At 37.4% G+C, this 21,883-nt stretch overlaps 1 protein-coding gene and 1 pseudogene across 1 annotated transcript; both read right to left on the bottom strand.

The window, feature by feature from the left end:
• Nucleotides 1–8,006: 8,006 nt before the first annotated feature.
• On the bottom strand, nt 8,007–8,957 carry LOC100349637 (olfactory receptor 52A5-like). The gene has a single exon (XM_002708742.3). It carries the CDS (start codon nt 8,955–8,957, stop codon nt 8,007–8,009), a length of 951 nt encoding a protein of 316 aa, XP_002708788.3.
• A 7,731-nt stretch (nt 8,958–16,688) lies between these two features.
• On the bottom strand, nt 16,689–17,612 carry LOC100351632 (olfactory receptor 52A1-like; annotated as a pseudogene).
• Nucleotides 17,613–21,883: the final 4,271 nt, after the last annotated feature.

Below are 21,883 nucleotides of genomic sequence, written 5' to 3'. Positions count from 1 at the left end.
AATGGAGCAGAGCTATTTATCAGATCCACAACAGCCAGACTTAGCTTTTACTAATTTGATTAATATATATTCTGAACAATTTTAGAAATTATAAAAATATAGCCTGTATTTCAATATCATTTAAATGTTCAAGTACAGTGGGTTAGTGTCCCTTTTTCCCCACATCCTCTCCAGCATCTGTTGTTGGTAGATTTCTGAATGTGAGCCATTCTAACTGGGGTGAGGTGAAACCTCATTGTGGTTTTGATTTGCATTTCCCTGATTGCTAGTGACCTGGAACATTTTTTCATGTGCCTGTTGGCCATTTGGATTTCCTCTTTTGAAAAATGTCTGTTGAGGTCCTTGGCCCATCTCTTAAGTGGGTTGTTTGATTTGTTTTTGTGGAGTCTCTTGATCTCTAACCCACTGTTGGTGGGAATGCAAAGTGGTTAAGCCACTATGGAAATCAGTCTGGAGATTCCTCAGAAACCTGAATATAACCCTATCATTCAACCCAGCCATCCCACTCCTTGGAATTTACCCAAAGGAAATGAAATTGGCAAACAAACAAGCTGTCTGCACATTAATGTTTAGTGCAGCTCAATTTACAATAGCTAAGACCTGGAACCAACCCAAATGCCCATCAACAGTAGACTGGATAAAGAAATTATGGGACATGTACTCTATGGAATACTATATAGCAGTCAAAAACAACGAAACCCGAACATTTGGCAACAAGATGGAGGAATTTGGAAAACATCAGGCTTAGTGAAATAAGTCAGTCCCAAAGGGACAAATACTACTTGTTCTCCCTGATTGGCGACAACTAACTGAGCACCAAAGGGGAAACTTGTTGAAGTGAAATGGACACTATGAGAAACAGTGACTTGATCAGCTCTTGTCCTGATGGTTGATGTACATGTAATACTTTATCCATTTTAGTATTTTCTTTGTTCTAGTACCATTGGTTGAACTCTGTAATTAACACACAATTATTCTTAGGTGTTTAAATTTTAACTGAAAAATGATCCCTGTTAGGAATTTGCAAAACATTATGTTGAGTGAAATAAGCCAATCCCAAAGGGACAAATACCAATTGTTCTCCTTGATAGGTGACAACTAACTGAGCACCAAAAAGGAAACCTGTTAAAGTGAAATGAACACTATGAGAAACGGTGACTTGATCAGCCCTCACCCTAACTGTTGATGAACAACTTAATATGTTATTCCTCTTAGTATTTTTTTTGTTCTACTTAATACCTTTGGTTGAATACTGTAATCAATACAGAATTCTTCTTAAGTGCTGAAACTTAACTGAAAAGTGATCACTGTTAAATGTAAGAGTGGGAATAAGAGAAGGAAGAGATGTGCAATTCGGGACACGCTCAAGCTGACGTACCTCAAACGGTAGAGTTAGAAACATACCAGGGGATTCCAATTCAATCCCATCAAGATGGCATATACCAATGCCATCTCACTAGTCCCAGTGATCAATTTCTGTTCACAATTGATCATAATGATAGGACTAAGAACCAAAGGGATCACATAAACAAAACCAGTGTCTGCAAATACTAGCTGACAGAATAAAAAAGGGAGAGAATGATCCAACATGGGAAGTGAGATACACAGCAGACCTATAGAATGGCAGATGTCCTAAACAGCACTCTGGCCTTAAGGCATGCGGATCCGGCTGAAAAGCTCATGAGAGTATTTCAGGCATGGAAAGCCAAGACACTCTGGTGAAAAAAAAAAAATGACCTAAATGAAAGATGTCTGTGAGTGAGATCCCAGTGGAAAGAACGGGTCATCAAAGAAGGAGGTACCTTTCTCTGAAGGGAGGAGAGAACTTCCACTTTGACCATGGCCTTGTCTAAATATGATCAGAGTCAGTGAACTCAGGGGGCTTCCATAGCCTTGGAAGCTCATGACAAGAGCCTAGGGTGATTACTGATGCCATAAACAGGAGTGTCAATTTGTTGAGTCAACAACAGGAGTCACTGTGCACTTACTCCTCATGTAGGATCTTTGTCCTTAGTGTGCTGTACATTGAGATCTAATGCTATAACTAGTACTCAAACAGTATTTTTCACGTTATGTTTCTGTGTGGGAGCAAACTGTTGAAATCTTTACTTAATGTATGCTAAACTGATCTTCTGTATATAAAGAGAATCGGAAATGAATCTTGATGTGAATGGAAGGGGAGAGGGAGTGGGAAAGGGGAGGGTTGCGGGTGGGAGGGACGTTATGGGGGGGAAGCCATTGTAATCCATAAGCTGTACTTTGGAAATTTATATTCATTAAAAAAAAAATAAATGTTCAAGTACAGAGTCTGGTTTATTGGCATAGCAAGTAAATCTTGCCTGCAACACTGGCATGCCATATGAGTGACTGTTAAAGTCTCAGCTGCTCCACTTTGGATGCAGGTCCCTGCTAATGGTCTAGAATAATCATAGGAAGATGGCCAAAGTACTTGAGCCCCTGCAATCCAAGTGGAACACCTGGATGAAGCTGCTGGCTCTTGGCTTCAGCAAGGTCAGACCCTGAAAGTTGCAGCCATCAAGGGAGTAAAGCAGTGGATGGAAGATCTCTTTCTCTCCCTCTCTCTCCCTCTCCCTCTCTCTCCCTCTCCCTCTTCCTCCCTCTCTTCCCCTCCCCCCTTGCTCTCTCAACCTCTTACCTTCTCTCTTTCTCTGCCTCTGAATGTGTGTGTGTCTTTCTCTCCACTTTCTGTAACTCTGACTGTCAAATACATAAACAAAGAGCTGGCGCTGTGGCACAGCAGGTTAAAGCCCTGGCCTGAAGTGCCAGCATTCCATATGGATGCCGGTTATAGTCCTGTCTTCTCCACTTCCAATCCAGCTCTGTGCTATGGCCTGGGAAAGCAGTGGAGGATGGCCCAAATCCTTGTGCCCCTGCACCTGCGTGGAAACCCTGGAAGAAGCTCCTGGCTACTGGCTTCAGATCGGCACAGCTCTGGCTGTTGCAGCCATCTGGAGAGTGAACCAGCTGATAGAAGATCTCTCTCTCTGTCTCTACCTCTCTCTGTAACTCTGCCTTTCAAATACATAAAAATTAATCTTAAAAAATAAATACATAAATAAATATTCAGAAGATTAAATTAATATAAATATAATATTTGATGTGAAAGACAAGCAGACTTACTCTCACAATTCCAAAAGTTCTCAAAAATTCTATGTCTATTGATGTACCCATGAAGGGAAGGTGTATCAACGTATGCCTAAATGTCCCACACTGGAGTAGCACTGCTCAAGGAAAAATTGCCGCTGAAGGCCTGACATGAAGTGACAGATTCCTTCAAAGAAATAAGTGCAGAAAACCCTCAGAATTTGCATAGCATCCTTCCAAAAATGAACAATTAGATGAAAGCCAGGGAAAAATGAAAAAGGTCAATGCCTTGTTGCTCTTTCATCTGAAATTCAACATTAACATTAAGAAGAAAACGTTTTGCCTCTATTGCCAAGCTTACAGCAATGCCTTTAGAAAAAAGCCCCTAAAGATTTCTTGGATAAGACCCTGGAGCACAGGCAATTAAAGCAATAAATAGGCAAATGGGATTATATCAAGTTAAGAAAATGCCACACAGCAAAGGAATCACTCAGCAAAGTAAAGGAACAACCAACAGAATGAGAGAAATGTTTGCAAACCATTTATCTAATACAGGATTAATATCCATGATATATAAGGAGCTCAAGAAACTCAACAACAGCAAACCAAACAATCCAGTATAAAAGTAGGCTAAGGGAAAAAAAAATGGGCATTTCCCAAAGCATGAAGTACAAAAGGCCAACTGACACATGACAAATACTCAGGATCAGTAGCCATCAGGAAAATGTGAATAAAAATTGTAATCAGTGTTCACTTCATCCCAGTTAGAATAGCTGTCATCCAAAAATAAAAAAAAAAATAACAAATGCCAGACAGGATGTGAGAAATAAAGTACCTTAATATACTGGTGGTGGGAGTGCAAACAGCTACAACCATTATGGAAGACAGTATGGAGATCCCTATCTAAGCAGGACAATGTGATGAAAGTAAAGTTAATCTGGCAACAGCTAAGGCAACCAACAAATCAGATTTGATTCACTCAGACTTTCCAGCAGCTAGTATCACAATACCCATATGCTCACAGTAGGAATGGGAGATGACTGTTTTGTAATAAAACTGAAATTGGCACTTTATCAAAACTAAGCATGGAGTGACAAGATTGGCAGCCCTGAATGTTACCAAAGCGCCTACTTTAGTGATCAGCTTGTGGATAAAGATGATGCTAATAATTTATGGATAGAAGAAGGTCACATACTGGTCCAGGGCTGTGATGAGTGGAATGCTTGATTCTATACATTTAATGAATGAACCACACTTGAAGCTAACAAAAATTAATAGTTTTGTAGCAAATGAAACCAGAAGATTCCAAGCATCTTGGGCATAATGCTGCTAGCAAGAGAAATATCTGTGGCTCTGAGCATGCCTAAGAAAACTATGTTGGCTCATGGAGGCTATGCTCCAGTTTGATGACGATCAGAACAATAGATTTCCAGTCATAGCAATGACAGTAAGCAGTAAAACTCTATTCTTCCCATGTGTCATTAAGCCAGGAACTGTCCATTTTGGCCTATAAAATCTGAGTTTTTCAAGTATATTAATGTAAAAATTTCCCATGAGAGAGAATAGAGATAGAAATAACTAAAATTCAAGAGCATAACATTTATATATCTATATGTAACTGTCATCTGGAAATGTATTCAAATCCATGTACATTTGAAGATTGTGTACTCAAGTTCTGGGCTTCTTTTAAAATTTCTAACAGCATTATATGTTCTTTTGACCAGATAGCTAAAGATTGAAATATTTAAAATTCTACTTATCTATCTAAAATATTTGAAATTCTGTTGTGCACTACAAGGTACTCAAAGAAAAGGAATCTGTAAGAGACAAGAGAATAGGGAGCTTGTGTTTCCATTTATATAAATATTCCTATTGATTTTTATCTCCTTTGTATTTTTACTAGATATTTTCTGCCTATATTTTCTTTTATGATGCTGATTATCTTTCTTTATTACTATGTGTAGCACATCCCTAAATATAATTTATAAGGCTATTGGTGGTGACAAATTCTCTCAATATTTGTTGGTTCTGGAAGGTCATTCACCTTCATTTATACATTAAAACTTCTTTGAGTACAGTGTTCGTGGTTGACAGGTTTTCCTTTTAGGAATTGTACTATATGTCTCCATATTCCCCTAACCCATAGAGATTCAGTTGAGAAATCTGCCCTCAATTTTATTGGAGATTATTTAAAGGAAATCTGACATTTTCTCTGTTAAATTTTAGGATTGCTCCTTTTTGTCTAAGTTTTGAAATTTGTCTATAATGTATGCTGTTGAAGATCTATTCTGATTATATACATCTGAGGTTCTTTGTACTTCCTGTACTTTGATACTTTGATGTACATATCTTTCTCCAAATTAGGGAAATATTCTGCTATTGTTTTATTTCAAAACTTTTCTAAACCATTCTCTTTTTCCATTCCTTGTGAAAATGCATATATCTATGTATATATAATACTATATTTTTATGTATATATACTACTATATACACATATAAATATATATGATTGTTCGATGGTATCTCATGGATCTCAAACACTGTTTTTGTTTTTCCTAATATTTTCTTTTATGATTTTTCCAAAGATTGTTTCTAACTCAGCCATTGTTTCTTCTGTCTCACAGAATCTGTTGTTAAGGCTTTCCTCGGTATTTTTATTTGATATATTGAAATCTTCATTTCTAAAATTTTAGCTTGATTTTTCTTTATTCTCTCAATATCTCAGGATTTTCTCATACTTGTCATATAAAGATTTAATAATCATTTAATTGTTCTCTGCGTTTTGAGTAATCTTACAATCATTCTTTTGACTTAATTTTAAGACATTTTGTCATTCTCATCTTCACAGTCTAGTATTGATATAGTATTGTGTTCTTTTTGCGGAGTCTCATCATCTTTTTTGTTTATGTTTCTAGTATTTCTATGCTACTTCTTATGCATCTGGATAACACTTGTCACTATTTCTTCTGAATTTTTTTGTGGAAATGTGCCTCCATGACTTAGTGGAGTGCCTGCATCTTCAGCATATACCCTAAGGTGTGTGCTGGCTGGGGCCAGAGTACTTTGGCCAGCATGTGTGGGTGGTGTAAGAGTCCAGAGTGACACTCAATTTGGGTGCAGTACATATCCTCTATCGTCAGCAGCTGTCAAGGATGACTGCACTGGCTGGTATGTTTTCAGCCTCAGTTCTTCTCTTTAATAAGGTAAACCAACTGACTAGGATGAACACACTTTGCATGTGCATCCAATCTGCTCAGCCACACAAACTTTACAAAGGAACTATACTCTCTGTAGCTCTACACAATGTTCCTCTCCGGCAGGGAGTTCTGAGTTTCTGGAAATAGAACAAGTGATTTCCCAAAGATCCAGCCACATCCCACAACTTTCTCAGTTTGCAGGTTTACACATAACTTCATAGTTACAGGATTCCCACAGTCACAGGGTGCAGGGTATCTACTCACTGCTTTGCAAGTTTCTGCTTCTGTGGAGGGACTGCCCCATACCCAGAGCAGGCCACCCACTTGACAGCACTCATCTGCTGCTCCACCTTGGCAAGCAGAGTCTTGTACTTTGGTGTGGGAAGGTGTGGGAAGCAACGTGCCCTCCCTTCACGGATCCACGTGGACACCTGCACCTGCCCACTCCACAGGCTGGACTCAACGTCTGTGGGGCCTATGGGTTTCTCCCACTAACAAGATCCAGCAGTGGCAGGCAGGCCAGAGCAGCCTCCACTTGTCTTGTTCTAGGAAGATGGCACTTGCTTTCACTACCCTCTGGTGGAGGGAGGAGAGAGAAAAAATATGCCCTCTTTAAGTAGGTACCCTGCCCTCCACTAGTTCTCCAGGCCAGACACAGTGGGAACCTCAGAGTGCTCCTTCAGACAAGGTCACCAGTGGTGTGTAGGCAGCTGCAGGCTTCCCCCACCTCACTCTGGGATGAAGGCGTCCCCACCATACACTAGACAAAGCAGTTGCAGGTAGCATTCTGCCAGCTGCTGTGTGTTTGCACAGACTTTGATGCTCCATGGCATCTCCCTGCTGTTCTGTAATATTTCCACTGAAAACTTCTCTCCAACAGTTCTCCAATAAAAATCACTAACACGTGTAGGTATTGAAAGGAGGCTTCTTATATACATTGTGATAACCATGTGTTCCTAAAAAAATAATATTTGTCAATAAGTATTTTTCATTTTAAAATGTTTTTCAATGCAAGTCCTTGGTGATTATGATGTTTGAATTTCATAATATAATTTGTGTACTGCCTTACTGACTTTATATTACTTTATATTGATCAGTAGTTCAGAGAAAGTATATAAGACACAAATAAATGATTTCAAATTTGTCAAAATATATTCAAGAATAAATCAAGGAGTCTTCAAAAGTTTAATGGAAAATGTATGCTAAGAAAAATTATTCATAGATAAAATGTTTGCATGAAAATAAGCTCTCCTTTTGCCTCATTTTTCCTACAAATCTTTTATATCACCTCTTATTAGAAAGTGAGACATAGAGTTTGAAGTAGAAATTGTCTTAGCAGTTTGAGAATATGGATTTATTGCATGCATCATTGAATCAAGTACTTTTTTGAGATTTTATTTTCTACAGGTTAAGTAGTACTAGGGTAAAAGCTCTAGATTTGAACTAGACATGCCCAAAACTGAACAATAAAAAATTTGAATCTCAACATAAGAGTGATTTTTTTTCATTTTCATGAGAAGACAATTAAGGTATTATTTGCATGAAGGTCTACTGAATACTTGTATATATTATGAGCATCTAAAATACAATTTTTAAAGTTATATATATATATTTATTGAAGACACAACTTTTGAACACAGACACACACACTTGTTAAATAGTTATTTAAAACCTAGTTAAAATTTCTAGAGGAGTCAGCAATGATCAGGAAGATTGTTTAGTGCACAACATTTTCAAGACATTGTCACGGATTTGTTTGGTCTTAACTCCATAAACAATAGGGTTGAGAAAAGGTGGGACTAACAGGTAAAGGCTTGACAAGAGAATATGAATGTACTTTGGTATATGAGAACCAAACCTGTGTGTGAAGAAGGAGAAGAAAGCAAGAAGGTAGAATTGCAGGAAGACACAAATGTGGGCAATGCACGTATTGAAGGCCTTGAATCTTGCCTCTTTCTCAGGCAGTTGAAAGACAGTGATAAAGATTTGAACATAAGACAAAGTAATAAAGATTATGTCAAACCCTAGGATGGTAAAGGCAACAAACAACCCATATATCTTGTTGACGCGAACATCTTCAGCTGCCAGTTTCACAATGGCCATGTGTTCACAATAAGAGTGGGCAACAATTGTAGTTCGATAGAGCCTAAGGCGGCATTTGATGAGAAGTAGGGATGGGATTGTAAGGATAATGGGCCTGAGTGTCACAGCAACACCAATATAAGTCAAGAGTTTTCGAGAGAAGAAAGTGGCATGTCTCAAGGGGTTGCAGATGGCCACGTAGCGATCCAAGGCCATTGCCAGCAACACACCTGATTCAGTTGCCTGGAATGAATGAATAAGCCCCATTTGCAGCAGGCAGGCATCAACATAAATCTCTGGCATATTAAACCAGAAGATTCCTAACATTTTGGGAAGAATGCAAGTGCTAAGTGCAATGTCTGTGGCTGCCAACATGGCCAGAAAAATGTACATGGGCATGTGGAGGCTGTTTTCATTTTTGACTATAACTATGATTAAGGAGTTCCCAACCACAGCAATGATATACATGGCACAGAATGGAATCCCAATCCAACACTGCACTGACTCCAGGCCGGGAATCCCAATGAGTGTAAATACAGATGGCATGAAGACTGAGCCATTCAATGGGAGCATGGTGGTTTGGTCAGTAGATTCTGCTTTATCTTCTGTTTCTTGTCAAGACCTGACGACTTAAAAATCAGAAAAAAATTATTCATTTTAGCATAATTTACTTTAGTTAGAATGATTCATTATACCTCTTCTACCTTACCTCCAATCTTCACATTCCATACATCTCCATATTTGAATAATTTTTACATGGACACCAAAATGGACCACATGATTTTTTTCTGACCAAGACTGCTGGGCCAAACAGACTCCTTCTACCTTATGCTTGCTTTCATCTTCTTAGCTTACTTGTGATTTATTAATTGAATTAGAGAGGGGGAGATCCTTTAATGTAAAGATATTTAAGGAACTAGACTCCACCTATGACACTCACACACACACACACCAAAACTCCACGGTGATAGTAGAGCATTCAGTTTAGTTTAGATCAGAAAGCAAGTTTGACTGAATTAGTGACATATTCGCAGCTCACTAACTTTTCTCAGGTAAGTCTCTTCATAATCTAATCTTCCTGAATAAAACTCTCTCATAATGCTTGCAGTATAATTATTCAAAAGTTTTGTGTCTTCTCAAACACCAACCATATATTTCACAACTTCTATGATTTGTTCATAGATTTCTTTCACTCAACAATTTTTCTGACCATATTCTCTGCTTCTATGCCCTCCTGTGTGCACATCAGTAGTTTTTATATCAAGTGTCAGTTTTTCTTTCAACATCAAAATACTTCTCTTTACCTCCCTAAGTTTGAAGAATCATTTTGACTCAGTTGTTTGATATAACAGACTACTCCATAAAAATTATTGACTTACAGCCATGTACATCTTCTATCTACTAAAACCACAATGATTTCTATAGAGTTGATATTGGTCTGCACAAAATTTTTCACAGGACTTTCCCCATCTTGCCATGTGTCACTTTAACACAAGGCACTGTGGGCTTTCTAACATCTATGCTTTCAAGGGACTTGTTGCAGCATAAAGACCCTTTGCCTTGTCATCTACCGACATCAAAGGCATTTTATGCCTGATTATTTGGAACTGTATATATAAGGTCATTAAAAATATATGTACCCAAGAATTTGTCAAATGTTGTACAATTTAAAGATCACATTGTTTTCTTTTAGTAACAGCAAACAGCATGGTTGAAACCATTTAATGAGAGTGTAAAGTAGGCAAACAGAGTAAAGACATCCTTAAACAACAAATTGGAAACAGAAAAATCTATCTGTCATGCCTTCTCAGCCATTTGTAATGCAGGAATCTCTACAGCTGAACAGATTGTTTCTGAGATTTATAGATTCAATGCAATACCAATCAAGATACCGAAGACCTTCTTCTCAGATCTGGAAAAAATGATGCTGAAATTCATATGGAGACACAGGAGATCTCGAATAGCTAAAGCAATCTTGTACAACAAAAACAAAGCTGGAGGCATCACAATGCCAGATTTCTGGACATACTACAGGGAAGTTGTAATCAAAACAGCATGGTACTAGTACAGAAACAGATGGATAGACCAATAGAACAGAATTGAAACACCAGAAATCAATCCAAACATCTATAGTCAACTCATATTTGATCAAGGATCCAAAACCAATCCCTGGAGTAAGGACAGCCTATTCAATAAATGATGCTGGGAAAATTGGATTTCCACGTGCAGAAGCATGAAGCAAGACCCCTACCTTACACCTTACACAAAAATTAACTCAACATGGATTAAAGACTTAAATCTACGACCTTTCACCATCAAATTATTAGAGAGCATTGGAAAAACCCTGCAAGATAAAGGTACTAACAATGACTTCTTGGAAAACACCCCAGAAGCACAGGCAGTCAAAGCCAAAATTAACATTTGGGATTGCATCAAATTGAGAAGTTTCTGGACTGCAAAAGAAACAGTCAGGAAAGTGAAGAGGCAACCAACAGAATGGGAAAATATATTTGCAAACTATGCAACTGATAAAGGGTTGATAACCAGAATCTACAAAGAAATCAAAACTCCACAACATCAAAACAAACAACCCACTTAAGAGATGGGCCAAGGACCTCAATTGCCATTGTTCAAAAGAGGAAATCCAAATGGCCAACAGGCACATGAAAAAATGTTCAAGGTGACTAGCAATCAGGGAAATGCAAATCAAAACCACAATGAGGTTCCACCTCACCCCAGTTAGAATGGCTCACATTCAGAATTCTATCAACAAAAGGTGCTGGCTAGGATGTGGGGAAAAAGGGACACTAACCCACTGTTGGTGGGAATGCAAACTGGTTAAGCCCCTATGGAAATCAGTCTGGAGATTCCTCAGAAACCTGAATATAACCCTACCATTCAACCCAGCCATCCCACTCCTTGGAATTTACCCAAAGGAAATGAAATTGGCAAACAAACAAGCTGTCTGCACATTAATGTTTAGTGCAGCTCAATTCACAATAGCTAAGACCTGGAACCAACCGAAATGCCCATCAACAATAGACTGGATAAAGAAATTATGGGACATGTACTCTATTGAATACTATACAACAGTCAAAAACAACGAAACCCAGTCATTGGCAACAAGATGGAGGAATTTGGAAAACATCATGCTGAGTGAAATAAGCCAGTCCCAAAGGGACAAATACCACTTGTTCTCCCTGATCGGTGACAACTAACTGAGCACCAAAAAGGAAACCTGTTAAAGTGAAATGAACACTATGAGAAACGGTGACTTGATCAGCCCTCACCCTAACTGTTGATGAGCAACTTAATATGTTATCCCTCTTAGTATTTTTTTGTTTGTTTGTTCTACTTCATACTTTTGATTGAATACTGTAATCAATCCACAATTATTCTTAAGTGCTGAAACTTAACTGAGAAGTGATCACTGTTAAATATAAGAGTGGAAAGAGAGGGAAGAGATGTGCTATTTGGGACATGCTCAAGCTGACTTACCTCAAACGGCAGAGTTAGAAACATACCAGGGGATTCCAATTCAATCCCATCAAGGTGGCATGTACCAATGCCATCTCACTAGTCCCAGTGATCAATTTCTGTTCACAATTGATCATAATGATAGGACTAAGAACCAAAGGGATCACATAAACAAGACTAGTGTCTGCAAATACTAGCTGATAGAATAAAAGAGGGAGAGAATGATCCAACATGGGAAGTGAGATACACAGCAGACCCATAGAATGGCAGATGTCCTAAACAGCACTCTGGCCTCAGAATCAGCCCTTAAGGCATGCGGATCCGGCTGAAAAGCCCATGAGAGTATTTCAGGCATGGAAAGCCAAGACACTCTGGGAAAAAAAAAAAAAAAAAACCTAAATGAAAGATCTCCACGAGTGAGATCCCAGTGGAAAGAATGGGTTATCAAAGAAGGAGGTACCTTTCTCTGAAGGGAGGAGAGAATTTCCACTTTGACCATGGCCTTGTCTAAATATGATCAGAGTCAGTGAACTCAGGGGGCTTCCATAGCCTTGGAAGCTCATGACAAGAGCTAGGGTGATTACTGAGGCCATAAGCAAGAGTTTCAATTTGTTAAGTCAACAACAAGAGTCACTGTGCACTTACTCCTCATGTAGGATCTTTGTCCTTAGTGTGCTGTACATTGAGATCTAATGCTATAACTAGTACTCAAACAGTATTTTTCACTTTATGTTTCTGTGTGGGAGCAAACTGTTGAAATCTTTACTTAATGTATGCTAAACTGATCTTCTGTATATAAAGAGAATCGGAAATGAATCTTGATGTGAATGGAAGGGGAGAGGGAGTGGGAAAGGGGAGGGTTGCGGGTGGGAGGGATGTTATGGGGGGGAAGCCATTGTAATCCATAAGCTGTACTTTGGAAGTTTATATTCATTAAATAAAAGTTAAAAAAAAAATGAAAAGCACTGACAGTCCATCCCAGACCAATTACAGGAGCTTTTACTGCTCCTTTTTTTAAAAAACATAATCCTACTCTGAATCAGACTTCCCTTTCTGTGTCTTATTCTAGAACTCTTCCTTTTAGCAAATACACAATATGCTAACCTATATGCTGCTCACCTTATAAGTTAATACTAGACACATATTAAAAGTGTATTTTCCAATAGGTTTATGCTTGTGCATTTTTATGTCTCCAAAAACAAATTGATTCATTATTTATTTATGAAGCATGTATGTGCTGAGTACCTGGAATTCAAAGAGTGGTATTTAACATTTATTAAATATATATTATATGTTATTTAATTTCTCTGAATATTTCAACTCTTTAGGGACTTTACTTTTTTGTCTTATAATATTGTCATTATTGCTCTTTTACAAATCAGAAGACAAAGAGTTATAATAGGCAATCTCCTAGGATCTTTATAGCATAACATATTGGCATAGAAAGAACAAGATAACAAATTTACATCCTCTGAGATTTTACAATTATACTTCTGTACGTTTAATATATGACATATATTGCAGTATAACTAAATCAGATTGAGTTAAGATAAATCCAAAGATTTTAGTGTGTGTTCCTGTTGACATTCTCACCATGTGACTTTCTCAATTCAAAAAGTATTTAGTAAATATAATACTAAATAAGTTACTGTATGCTACCTGCCTGATCTATGACCACATTCCATACAGCATGTCATCCATACATTGACTGACAATTTCTGTGATTTAGCTACAAAATAAATACTGTTGCCTTTATTGGGAACTTGATTTTGGAAATCTAACATAGCAAAATGAATAATGGTTGGCAAGAAAGTCTTGAAACTTTAAACTCTGACAAAGTATACTTGTGAGTAATCAGAAAAAAGAAAGTCAAAATGAAGAAACAATGAGGTAAACAGTGTAGCTAATACAAAATGTTTCTCCAGCCTGAAAGACCTTAGGATTATGTTAAGAACATAATTACCTTTCCTCCTGGTCTTTTTCCATTTCTATCTCGCATGAGCTAGCTGATATTCTTCTAGGCAAATTTTCTCAATCTCAGCTCATTGTACAAGAGTGTGCCATCTTGTTCTTGCCCTTTAACAATCCAATCTGCAACAACTTTTGTGAATGATAAAGGATCTGAAAGCCAAGGGATAGAAAGATCTTGAGAGAAATTTTTCTGCGATATTATCCAGATAAGATATCAAGAAGTGATGTCACACAATTGAGGGACTAATATGGAGGCAATATCTGTGGGACTCACCGACTGGGCCTTGGAGAAACTGAGGTAAATGAGGGTTAACACATTCTTCAATTGAGAAATACAATCAACACTGGATGACACAAGGCAGCAACCTATGTGCATGATACATTATGTTTATAACAGTGAAGAAAGATTTCCTTCACCATTGTCATCTCTGGGTGAAGCTAAACCATCTGGAAATTTGGGTCACTGTGTGAATGCACCATAAACCATTAGGGTTTCCTAACTCCAATTCCAACTCCAGATAATTCTCAGTTTATGAAAGTTTAAAGCAATTAAGTGGTCTAAATCCAAACTCCCTACCAGAGTTAACCTATGCTCCTGAAAACCCCAAACATCTTTTTTCTCTACACTGCCTCTGAAGTTCACCATTTGATCAATCCCTCAAGTCTTCAGTAACAGAAAATATTTTTAAATAGTTTGCCATATTGCAGGACAGCACCAAAAATCATTATGTAGATATTCACTATGTTGATCCTCAAAATACCTCCCTCACGGTGGCACTAACTTTACATTTATAATGAGAATTTTACAGAACCTTAAGCAGTCAAGGAAGTTTAAATCACAGATCTGCCATTGATCATCTTTGTTCTCCCTGAGCTAGTAATAAATCTCAGTCCTTTTATTTTCTCATTGGTAAGATGTAGTTAATGTATACAAACACAATACAGGATGACCACTAAACCTAATCAAATATAGAGACACAATTATAAAATGCACTATTTTCTCACTAAATAATGAATATTAATCTACAGAAATTTATGCTATTGATTGCATTAAATACCCTTGGATATTTGATAATACAGTGAGTATTTCCCTGTGTCTTCTTCCATTTAAGTTTTTATACTTAAAAGATTTGTTCATTTGTCTTCTCAGCTATCATTCTCTAGAAATCCTCATTTTCAGATTAGCTTAAAATTTTTCACCAGCGGGATTCACTGTGCACTTACTTCTCATGTAGGATCTCTGTCCTTAATGTGCTGTATATTGTGATTTAATGCTATAACTAGTACTCAAACAGTATTTTTCACTTTGTGTTTCTATGTGGGTGCAAACTGTTGAAATCTTTACTTAATATATACTAAACTGATCTTCTGTATATAAAGAGAATTGAAAATGAATCTTGATGTGAATGGAAGGGGAGAGGGAGCAGGAAAAGGGAGGGTTCGGGAGGGAGGGAAGTTATGGGGGGGAAGCCATTGTAATCCATAAGCTGTACTTTGGAAATTTATGTTCATTAAATAAAATTTTAAAAAATAAATTAAAAAAATTTGTCACCAGTATGTCTTTATCTAATCCAGATAGAGTCTCAAAAGCATGCATTATGATGAGACAAAATCTTTCTGGAATTTGAATACTCAGTTATTTAAGAATATGTTACTTTTTAAAAATCATGCGGGCATCATATTGCATCACAAGATACATGATCTCTTAGAAACTTAAGTTTCCCTCACTGTGTACATTCTGAATCCCAAAGACTTACCAAGGACTACCTATGGATGTATGTGCAGAAGCCACAGAGTGAGAATCTTCTTGATGTTTCAGGCAGGGACAGATAAGTGTTTTGTACTATGTAGTGTCCTTGTGGAATTGAATTTCTCTCATTCCTATGGGACTCCAAGGTCTTTCTATGACAAGTAAAAAGAAGGCAGCAAATGATTCAGATTTTGGAAGATTCATTACCTAAAAGGGATTCTGACATTGATTCTGTTCATCTTATGTTAACATGAAAAATATCTTGATACTACATGAACATGAAAAAAATAAAGTATCAGAAAGAAAAATATTTTCTCAAACTTTAGTTTATTATTTGGAATTGGAAGCAAGATATCTCTTTCTGTAATAATGTGTAAGAGAAGTCAATATGCTAACATGGCACAAAACAAACCAATGGCACTTAATAACTAGAATGATAGGCCATAAAGAAAATTAAAAGCATCTTGAGATATTCAGAATAATCCTTACAGACATGTTGACAGAGAAATGCAATGATATTTCTGACATATAATCACATTAAAGCAAATACTAATTTTATCATGTCCAATAAGTGGATGACAATTTATAAAGTGCACCTTAGAGCCACAATCACCTGTCAGTCTCTGAGTCACTTCCAATCTAATAAAGGATTAATGTCCATGATATAGAAGGAACTCAAGAAACTCAACAACAGGAAAGCAAACAGTCCAGTTAAAAAAATGGATTAAGAATATGAACAAGCATCTTCCAAAGTATTGTGGTATATAAACATGATAGAATACTACTCAGCTGTAAAAAAGACTGAAATCTTGTGTTTTTCAACAATATTTGATTAAACAATTTGTGAAATAAGCCAGACCCCAAATGACAAATGTTATATTTTCTCTGATTTATAATAATATAATATATATAATATTATAATAATATAGTAATATAATATACACAGTGCTAAAATGTATTAAGTGAAATTGACAACTGAGATTTCATTAAAGACTAGGTGGTACATGGGACAAGGGTAGTGGTTTCCAGCTCTGCAGACCTAGGTTGCTACCTGTCTATCCCGTATTACAAAGAAGAAAGCATAGAGATACAGATGAATTTGATGGTCAGCATATTTTTATTGCATGAATATGAATCTGATTAGTCTTTACGTTATATACAAGTGGGTTGAGAAATGGAGTAAATTAATGCTGCAAAATAAGATATGGATATTAAGGAGGATGTGAGAATGAAATCCATGTGTGAAGAAGGAGAATATGGCAAAAATGTAGAACTGGAGTAAGACAATGGATGTGAGAATTGCTGGTATTGAATGCTTTAGTCCAGACTTCTTCTGAGGCAAATGAAAACCATGACCAATATATCTAAGTAGGACAGTGTGATGAAAGTGAGATTAAACCCATAAACAGTGAAGGCAACAAATCAACCATGGATTTTGTTCACCCAGGCATTTCCTGCAGCTGGTTTTACAATGGCCATATGCTCACAGTAGGAATGGGAGATGACTATTGTATAATAAAATTGAAATTATCACTTTACCAATACTAGGCATGGGGCTGAAAGAATGGCAGTCCTGAGTATCATCAAAGCTAATTGAGTGATGAGCTTATGGGTAAGGATGGTGCTGTGTCTTATTAGGGAGCAGAGGGTCACATAAAGGTCTAGGGCCACTACAAACAGTATGCCTGATCCTATACAATGAAAAGCATAACTGAGCCACATTTGAAGCAAACAAGAATCAAAATAGTTTTCTGGGAAATGAAACCAGAAGATTCCTAGCATCCTGGGCATAATGCTGCTAGCAAGAGAAATATCTATGGCTCTGAGCATGCCTAAAAAAATATATGTTGGCTCATGGAGGCTATGCTCCGGTTTGATGATGATCAGAACAATAGATTTCCAGTCATAGCAATGAGATGATACATGGAACAGAATGGAATCCCAATGCAGCCCTGCACAGACTCTAGACCTGGGATGACAACTCTTGTCAGCATTGAAGGCATGAAGACTGGGATGTTGGAAAGGGACATGGTGCCTGTGGGCCTCCTGATGCAAAGCTTCTTGGTCAGTGTTCCCATTCCTCTTGTGCTTCCCATTTTTATCCAAAGTCTGATTTTGAGAAATCTTTAAAATCATATGATTCATCTCAATCTTGGCAACTGTAAGGAAAACACCAATGCAAACAGACAGTGTTTTCAGGGAGGGTATCCATAAGGAAGGCAAGGCTGACTGCATTAAAACAAGAAAACTCAACAAAGTGAGTGATTTCCTTTCCACACCCATGGACAAAACGAATTAGACTCTTTTATTGTAACTGGAAATGGCATTTCAGTGTCATAAATATATATCTTATATCCAACTACTCCACTAAAACCCTATTCTTCCCAGTTGTCATTAAATCAGGAACCATCTATTTGGGCCTGCAAATTCTCAGACTCTGACATGTATAGTAATGGAAAAGGTAACCCATGAAAGACAATAGAGAGAAATAATTATAATTGAAGAGCATAATATATTTTTGTATCTATATGTAACTTTGTCATCTGGATTTATTTTTAAATCCATGTACTTTTTAGGTATGTGGACCAGAGTTCCTGGATACATTTTAAATATCTAGCAGCGTTATATGTTCTTTTGCTTACATATCTAAAAGTTTAAATCTTTAAGATTCTACTGTCTAATGAAAATATCTGAAATTCTATAGATCTATAGATATTCAGAGAGCAAGAACCTATAAGTGAAAAGAAACTAGGTAGCAGCAATATATACAGTAAGAGGACTCTCAATGAACTCTACATATTAGCAGCCAGAACAGAGGTTAATTTTCTAAGTTTAAAATGTTCTGTGCTGTGATTAGCATGATGTTTTTGTGAGGGCATCATAATTAGTTTTTAATGAAATATAGCTAATCTTCAAGGCATGTAACATTTTGTGAACTTGGTAATAATAAATTAATAGAAAATACAGATGAGAAAGGACAGATTTGTTCAAAACCGTCAAATACAGATACAGACAGGAAAGACAAGAGAGTTAGGGAAACCACAAATTGTTCTGAAGAGGGCGATAGAACAGTTGCACGGAAGTTACTCCCTTGTCAAATTCGCTAATGACTGAATTTTCTGAAATCTTAGACTCTTACACTTTATATGAAAATTTTTGAGTAAAATACACACTTTTTAATTTTTAAATTTATTTGAGGTAAACAAACTTCATATATTTCATATGTATAAATTTAAGAACATAGTGATTCTTCTCACCCTATACTCTTCCCGCCTGCACTCTAACCCTTCTTCTTCTTCTCTCTCCTATTCTCACTATTAATTTTTACAAATACCTATTTTATTTTGAATCAAGAAATTGTTAAGTTATGTATTAGAGAGAGGTTTGTGATTCTATTAAAAGTAGGGTTAGGTTATTTCATTCTTCTCTTGCCTCTTCAATGAAGTTTCTTTACGGTTGCTAACCTCATTCTTCTTGTCAGCAATAAACTAGTAATTCAGGACACAGCTATGGTTAATGCTGCTAGCTCTCTAATGAAAGAATTGAGTCAGCAGGGGGCAGGTTATAAAATGACATATTTGAGATAACTATGCAGTAATTAAATACTATGAATTCCACATATTTTTCTCTCCAGTGCTTAATTCTTTTATATTATCATTCATAGGTCCCTATCTCTTTCTAATAAAGGCAAGATTTTTCTCTGCCTAAGACAATTACAAATAGAATGGAAATCGTTTCAGAACAAGTACAGCATCTGGCTTACTGTAGGTGGGTAACTGACATGTAAGCATTACTTAACAGGTACAGGGAGTAGGGTAGAAGGGGAGGTGTATAAATATGTGGTTAGCTTGGTGGAATAATTGTTACCAGGAGAGATAATGATAAATTATGAGCATAAACTTTAGAATATTAAGACTTAATTCCCACCTGTTTGTTTGGAGTTAGATTTGCTTTTACCAGATGCTGGAAAAATATTCTGATGTTCGTTTCTTTTACTCATTACTCACCAAGTCTCTTGATTGGGTTTTGAGTTTCATTCCTTAAGTATGGTGTTCTGTATTCTTTGCAACAGCACCTGGTTAAAGAAACAAATTCTACAGCTCTTGATGCAGGCAGTATCTTCCAAACAATGTTGCAGACAACTTAGATTGCCTCATACATGTTTCTCCATATGACACAGATGCTGTGCTTCTGAAATGACAGGACCATGCTTGTATGGTCATCTTCCAACAAAGCTTACAGCAAGGCCTGTACCAATGAATGCAGCATAAATTTCTTGACCTCAAATTGATGAAGTTATCTACTAGCCACCAATTTTAATATCCCCCAATGAATGTCTGGAGGAAGAGGAGTTATGAACATGTAATGGGTGGAATTTCCTAGTCATTAGCCAAAACTTTGAGGGACCCCAAAGATTTTAAGTCAGTTCTCTTAGTTTATTCCACATTTAATATTGCTGTAATTATTTATACACTTAGAAATCACCAAACTTTCTCCATTTTCCACTGTAGGTTAAATGTATAGAAATTTATATTGGTACAATATTTATTGATTATTCACATTTAGCTTCATTCTTTCTGTTCAGGTCCAGGTACTATCTTTTTTTAAAATATTTTATTTATTTATTTGAAAGAGTTACAGACAGTGAGAGGGAGAGACAGAGGTCTTCCTTCCATTGGTTCACTCCCCAAATGGCCACAACATCCGGAACTGTGCCAATCCAAAGCCAGGAGCCAGGTGTTTCTTCCTGGTCTCCCAAGCAGGCGCAGGGGCCCAAATGCTTGGGCCATCTTCTCCTGCTTTCCCAGGCCACAGCAGAGAGCTGGATTGGAAGAGGACCAGCCGGGACTAGAACTGGTGCCCCTATGGGATGCCAGCGCCGCAGGTGGAGGATTATATTGCACCAAGGCACCAGCCCTCTATCTGTTTTATTCTTTATTATTCTATGTACTATTCCTGCCTAATTTGTCCCACCTTGAGCAAAAGAAAAACTAGCAGCAAAATTACAACTTATAATATAATGACTCTCAACTGATCTCTCTGCACTGGTTGTGGTTTTGAATGTGTTCTCTCCAAAACGCCTTGTTGGATTTTTTTTTCTTTTTTTTTATTTTTTATTTTTTTTATTTTTAACTTTTATTTAATGAATATACGTTTCCAAAGTACGAATAATGGATTACTATGGCTTCCCCCCCATACCGTCCCTCCCACCCACAACCCTCCCCTTTCCCACTCCCTCTCCCCTTCCATTCACATCAAGATTCATTTTCAATTATCTTAATATACAGAAGATCAGCTTAGTATACATTAAGTAAGGATTTCAACAGTTTGCTCCCACACAGAAACATAAAGTGAAGAATAATAGATGATTTTTTTTAATGATGATGAAATCAGATCAGACCTATTGTCATGTTTAATCCCAGTGAGAGTCAAGTTGGGAGTTGATAGTTTCTTTTCTTTTCTTTTTTTTTTTTTTTAACCACCATTATGAAGTACCTAAAATGATGTGTAGCAGTGTGGAGAGCAGATGCATAGCAGCAAGTGGAGATACACACTTGACTCCCAGAGGCAGTTGGTGGAGGAGACACTAGCTTCTGAGAGTTAGGTGAGGATTGACGGTGGCAGCCCATACTACTGGTGATATTGCATGAGGGAGAATCTTGCAGACCACACTGACTTTGCTTTTGGCCTGGAGCCCTAGCAAGTGACCGAGTACCTACATAATCCAGTGAAGGAAAAGCATACATCATTCTCATTATTCCTCAAGGTTGCCCAGAAACCAGCATAGAGAAGGCACCATGTTACTCATAGAGGCTGCAGCATCCCTCTTGAGTATCACCAGGGGATTTTACTAGAGGGAGAAATCCACATTCTCAACTGACTTTGGGTCTGGTTGATGGGGTTGACAGCAGACTGTACACCAACTAAGGATTGTGAAGTGCACCCATCCTGTGAATCATTCACAGTCTCTGGAGATCAAACTGCAGAGGCAGAGCGCCCACAGGCAGCTGGCTCTGGGAACGTCTCTCCTCTTTCTGTGATTGAGCAGGTTCTCATGGCTGACAGAGGATCCTTTGTACTGTGTGACTATGAGATCTGTGGGCTCTGTGACTGAGAGAATTCTGTGACTGCTCGACAGAGGTTGAGGGATAGCTGGCTCTCTGGGTAATTGCTGTTTCTGGAGCCAGAGGCTCTGAGCTCTCTGACTACCTGGAGTATGTCAGTGCAGATGATTGATTCCATGTTCACACTGAGGGCTACACATATCCTTTGTGCAGTTCATACACCAGTGTGGGTGATG

The sequence above is a fragment of the Oryctolagus cuniculus genome, chromosome 1 (genome assembly GCF_051225735.1).
Source record: "Oryctolagus cuniculus isolate XC-2025 breed Fujian yellow rabbit chromosome 1, ASM5122573v1, whole genome shotgun sequence".
Taxonomy (NCBI): Eukaryota; Metazoa; Chordata; class Mammalia; order Lagomorpha; family Leporidae; genus Oryctolagus; species Oryctolagus cuniculus.
The sequence above is the reverse complement of the archived record's forward strand: the minus strand, read 5'-3'. Positions and strand labels throughout refer to the sequence as shown.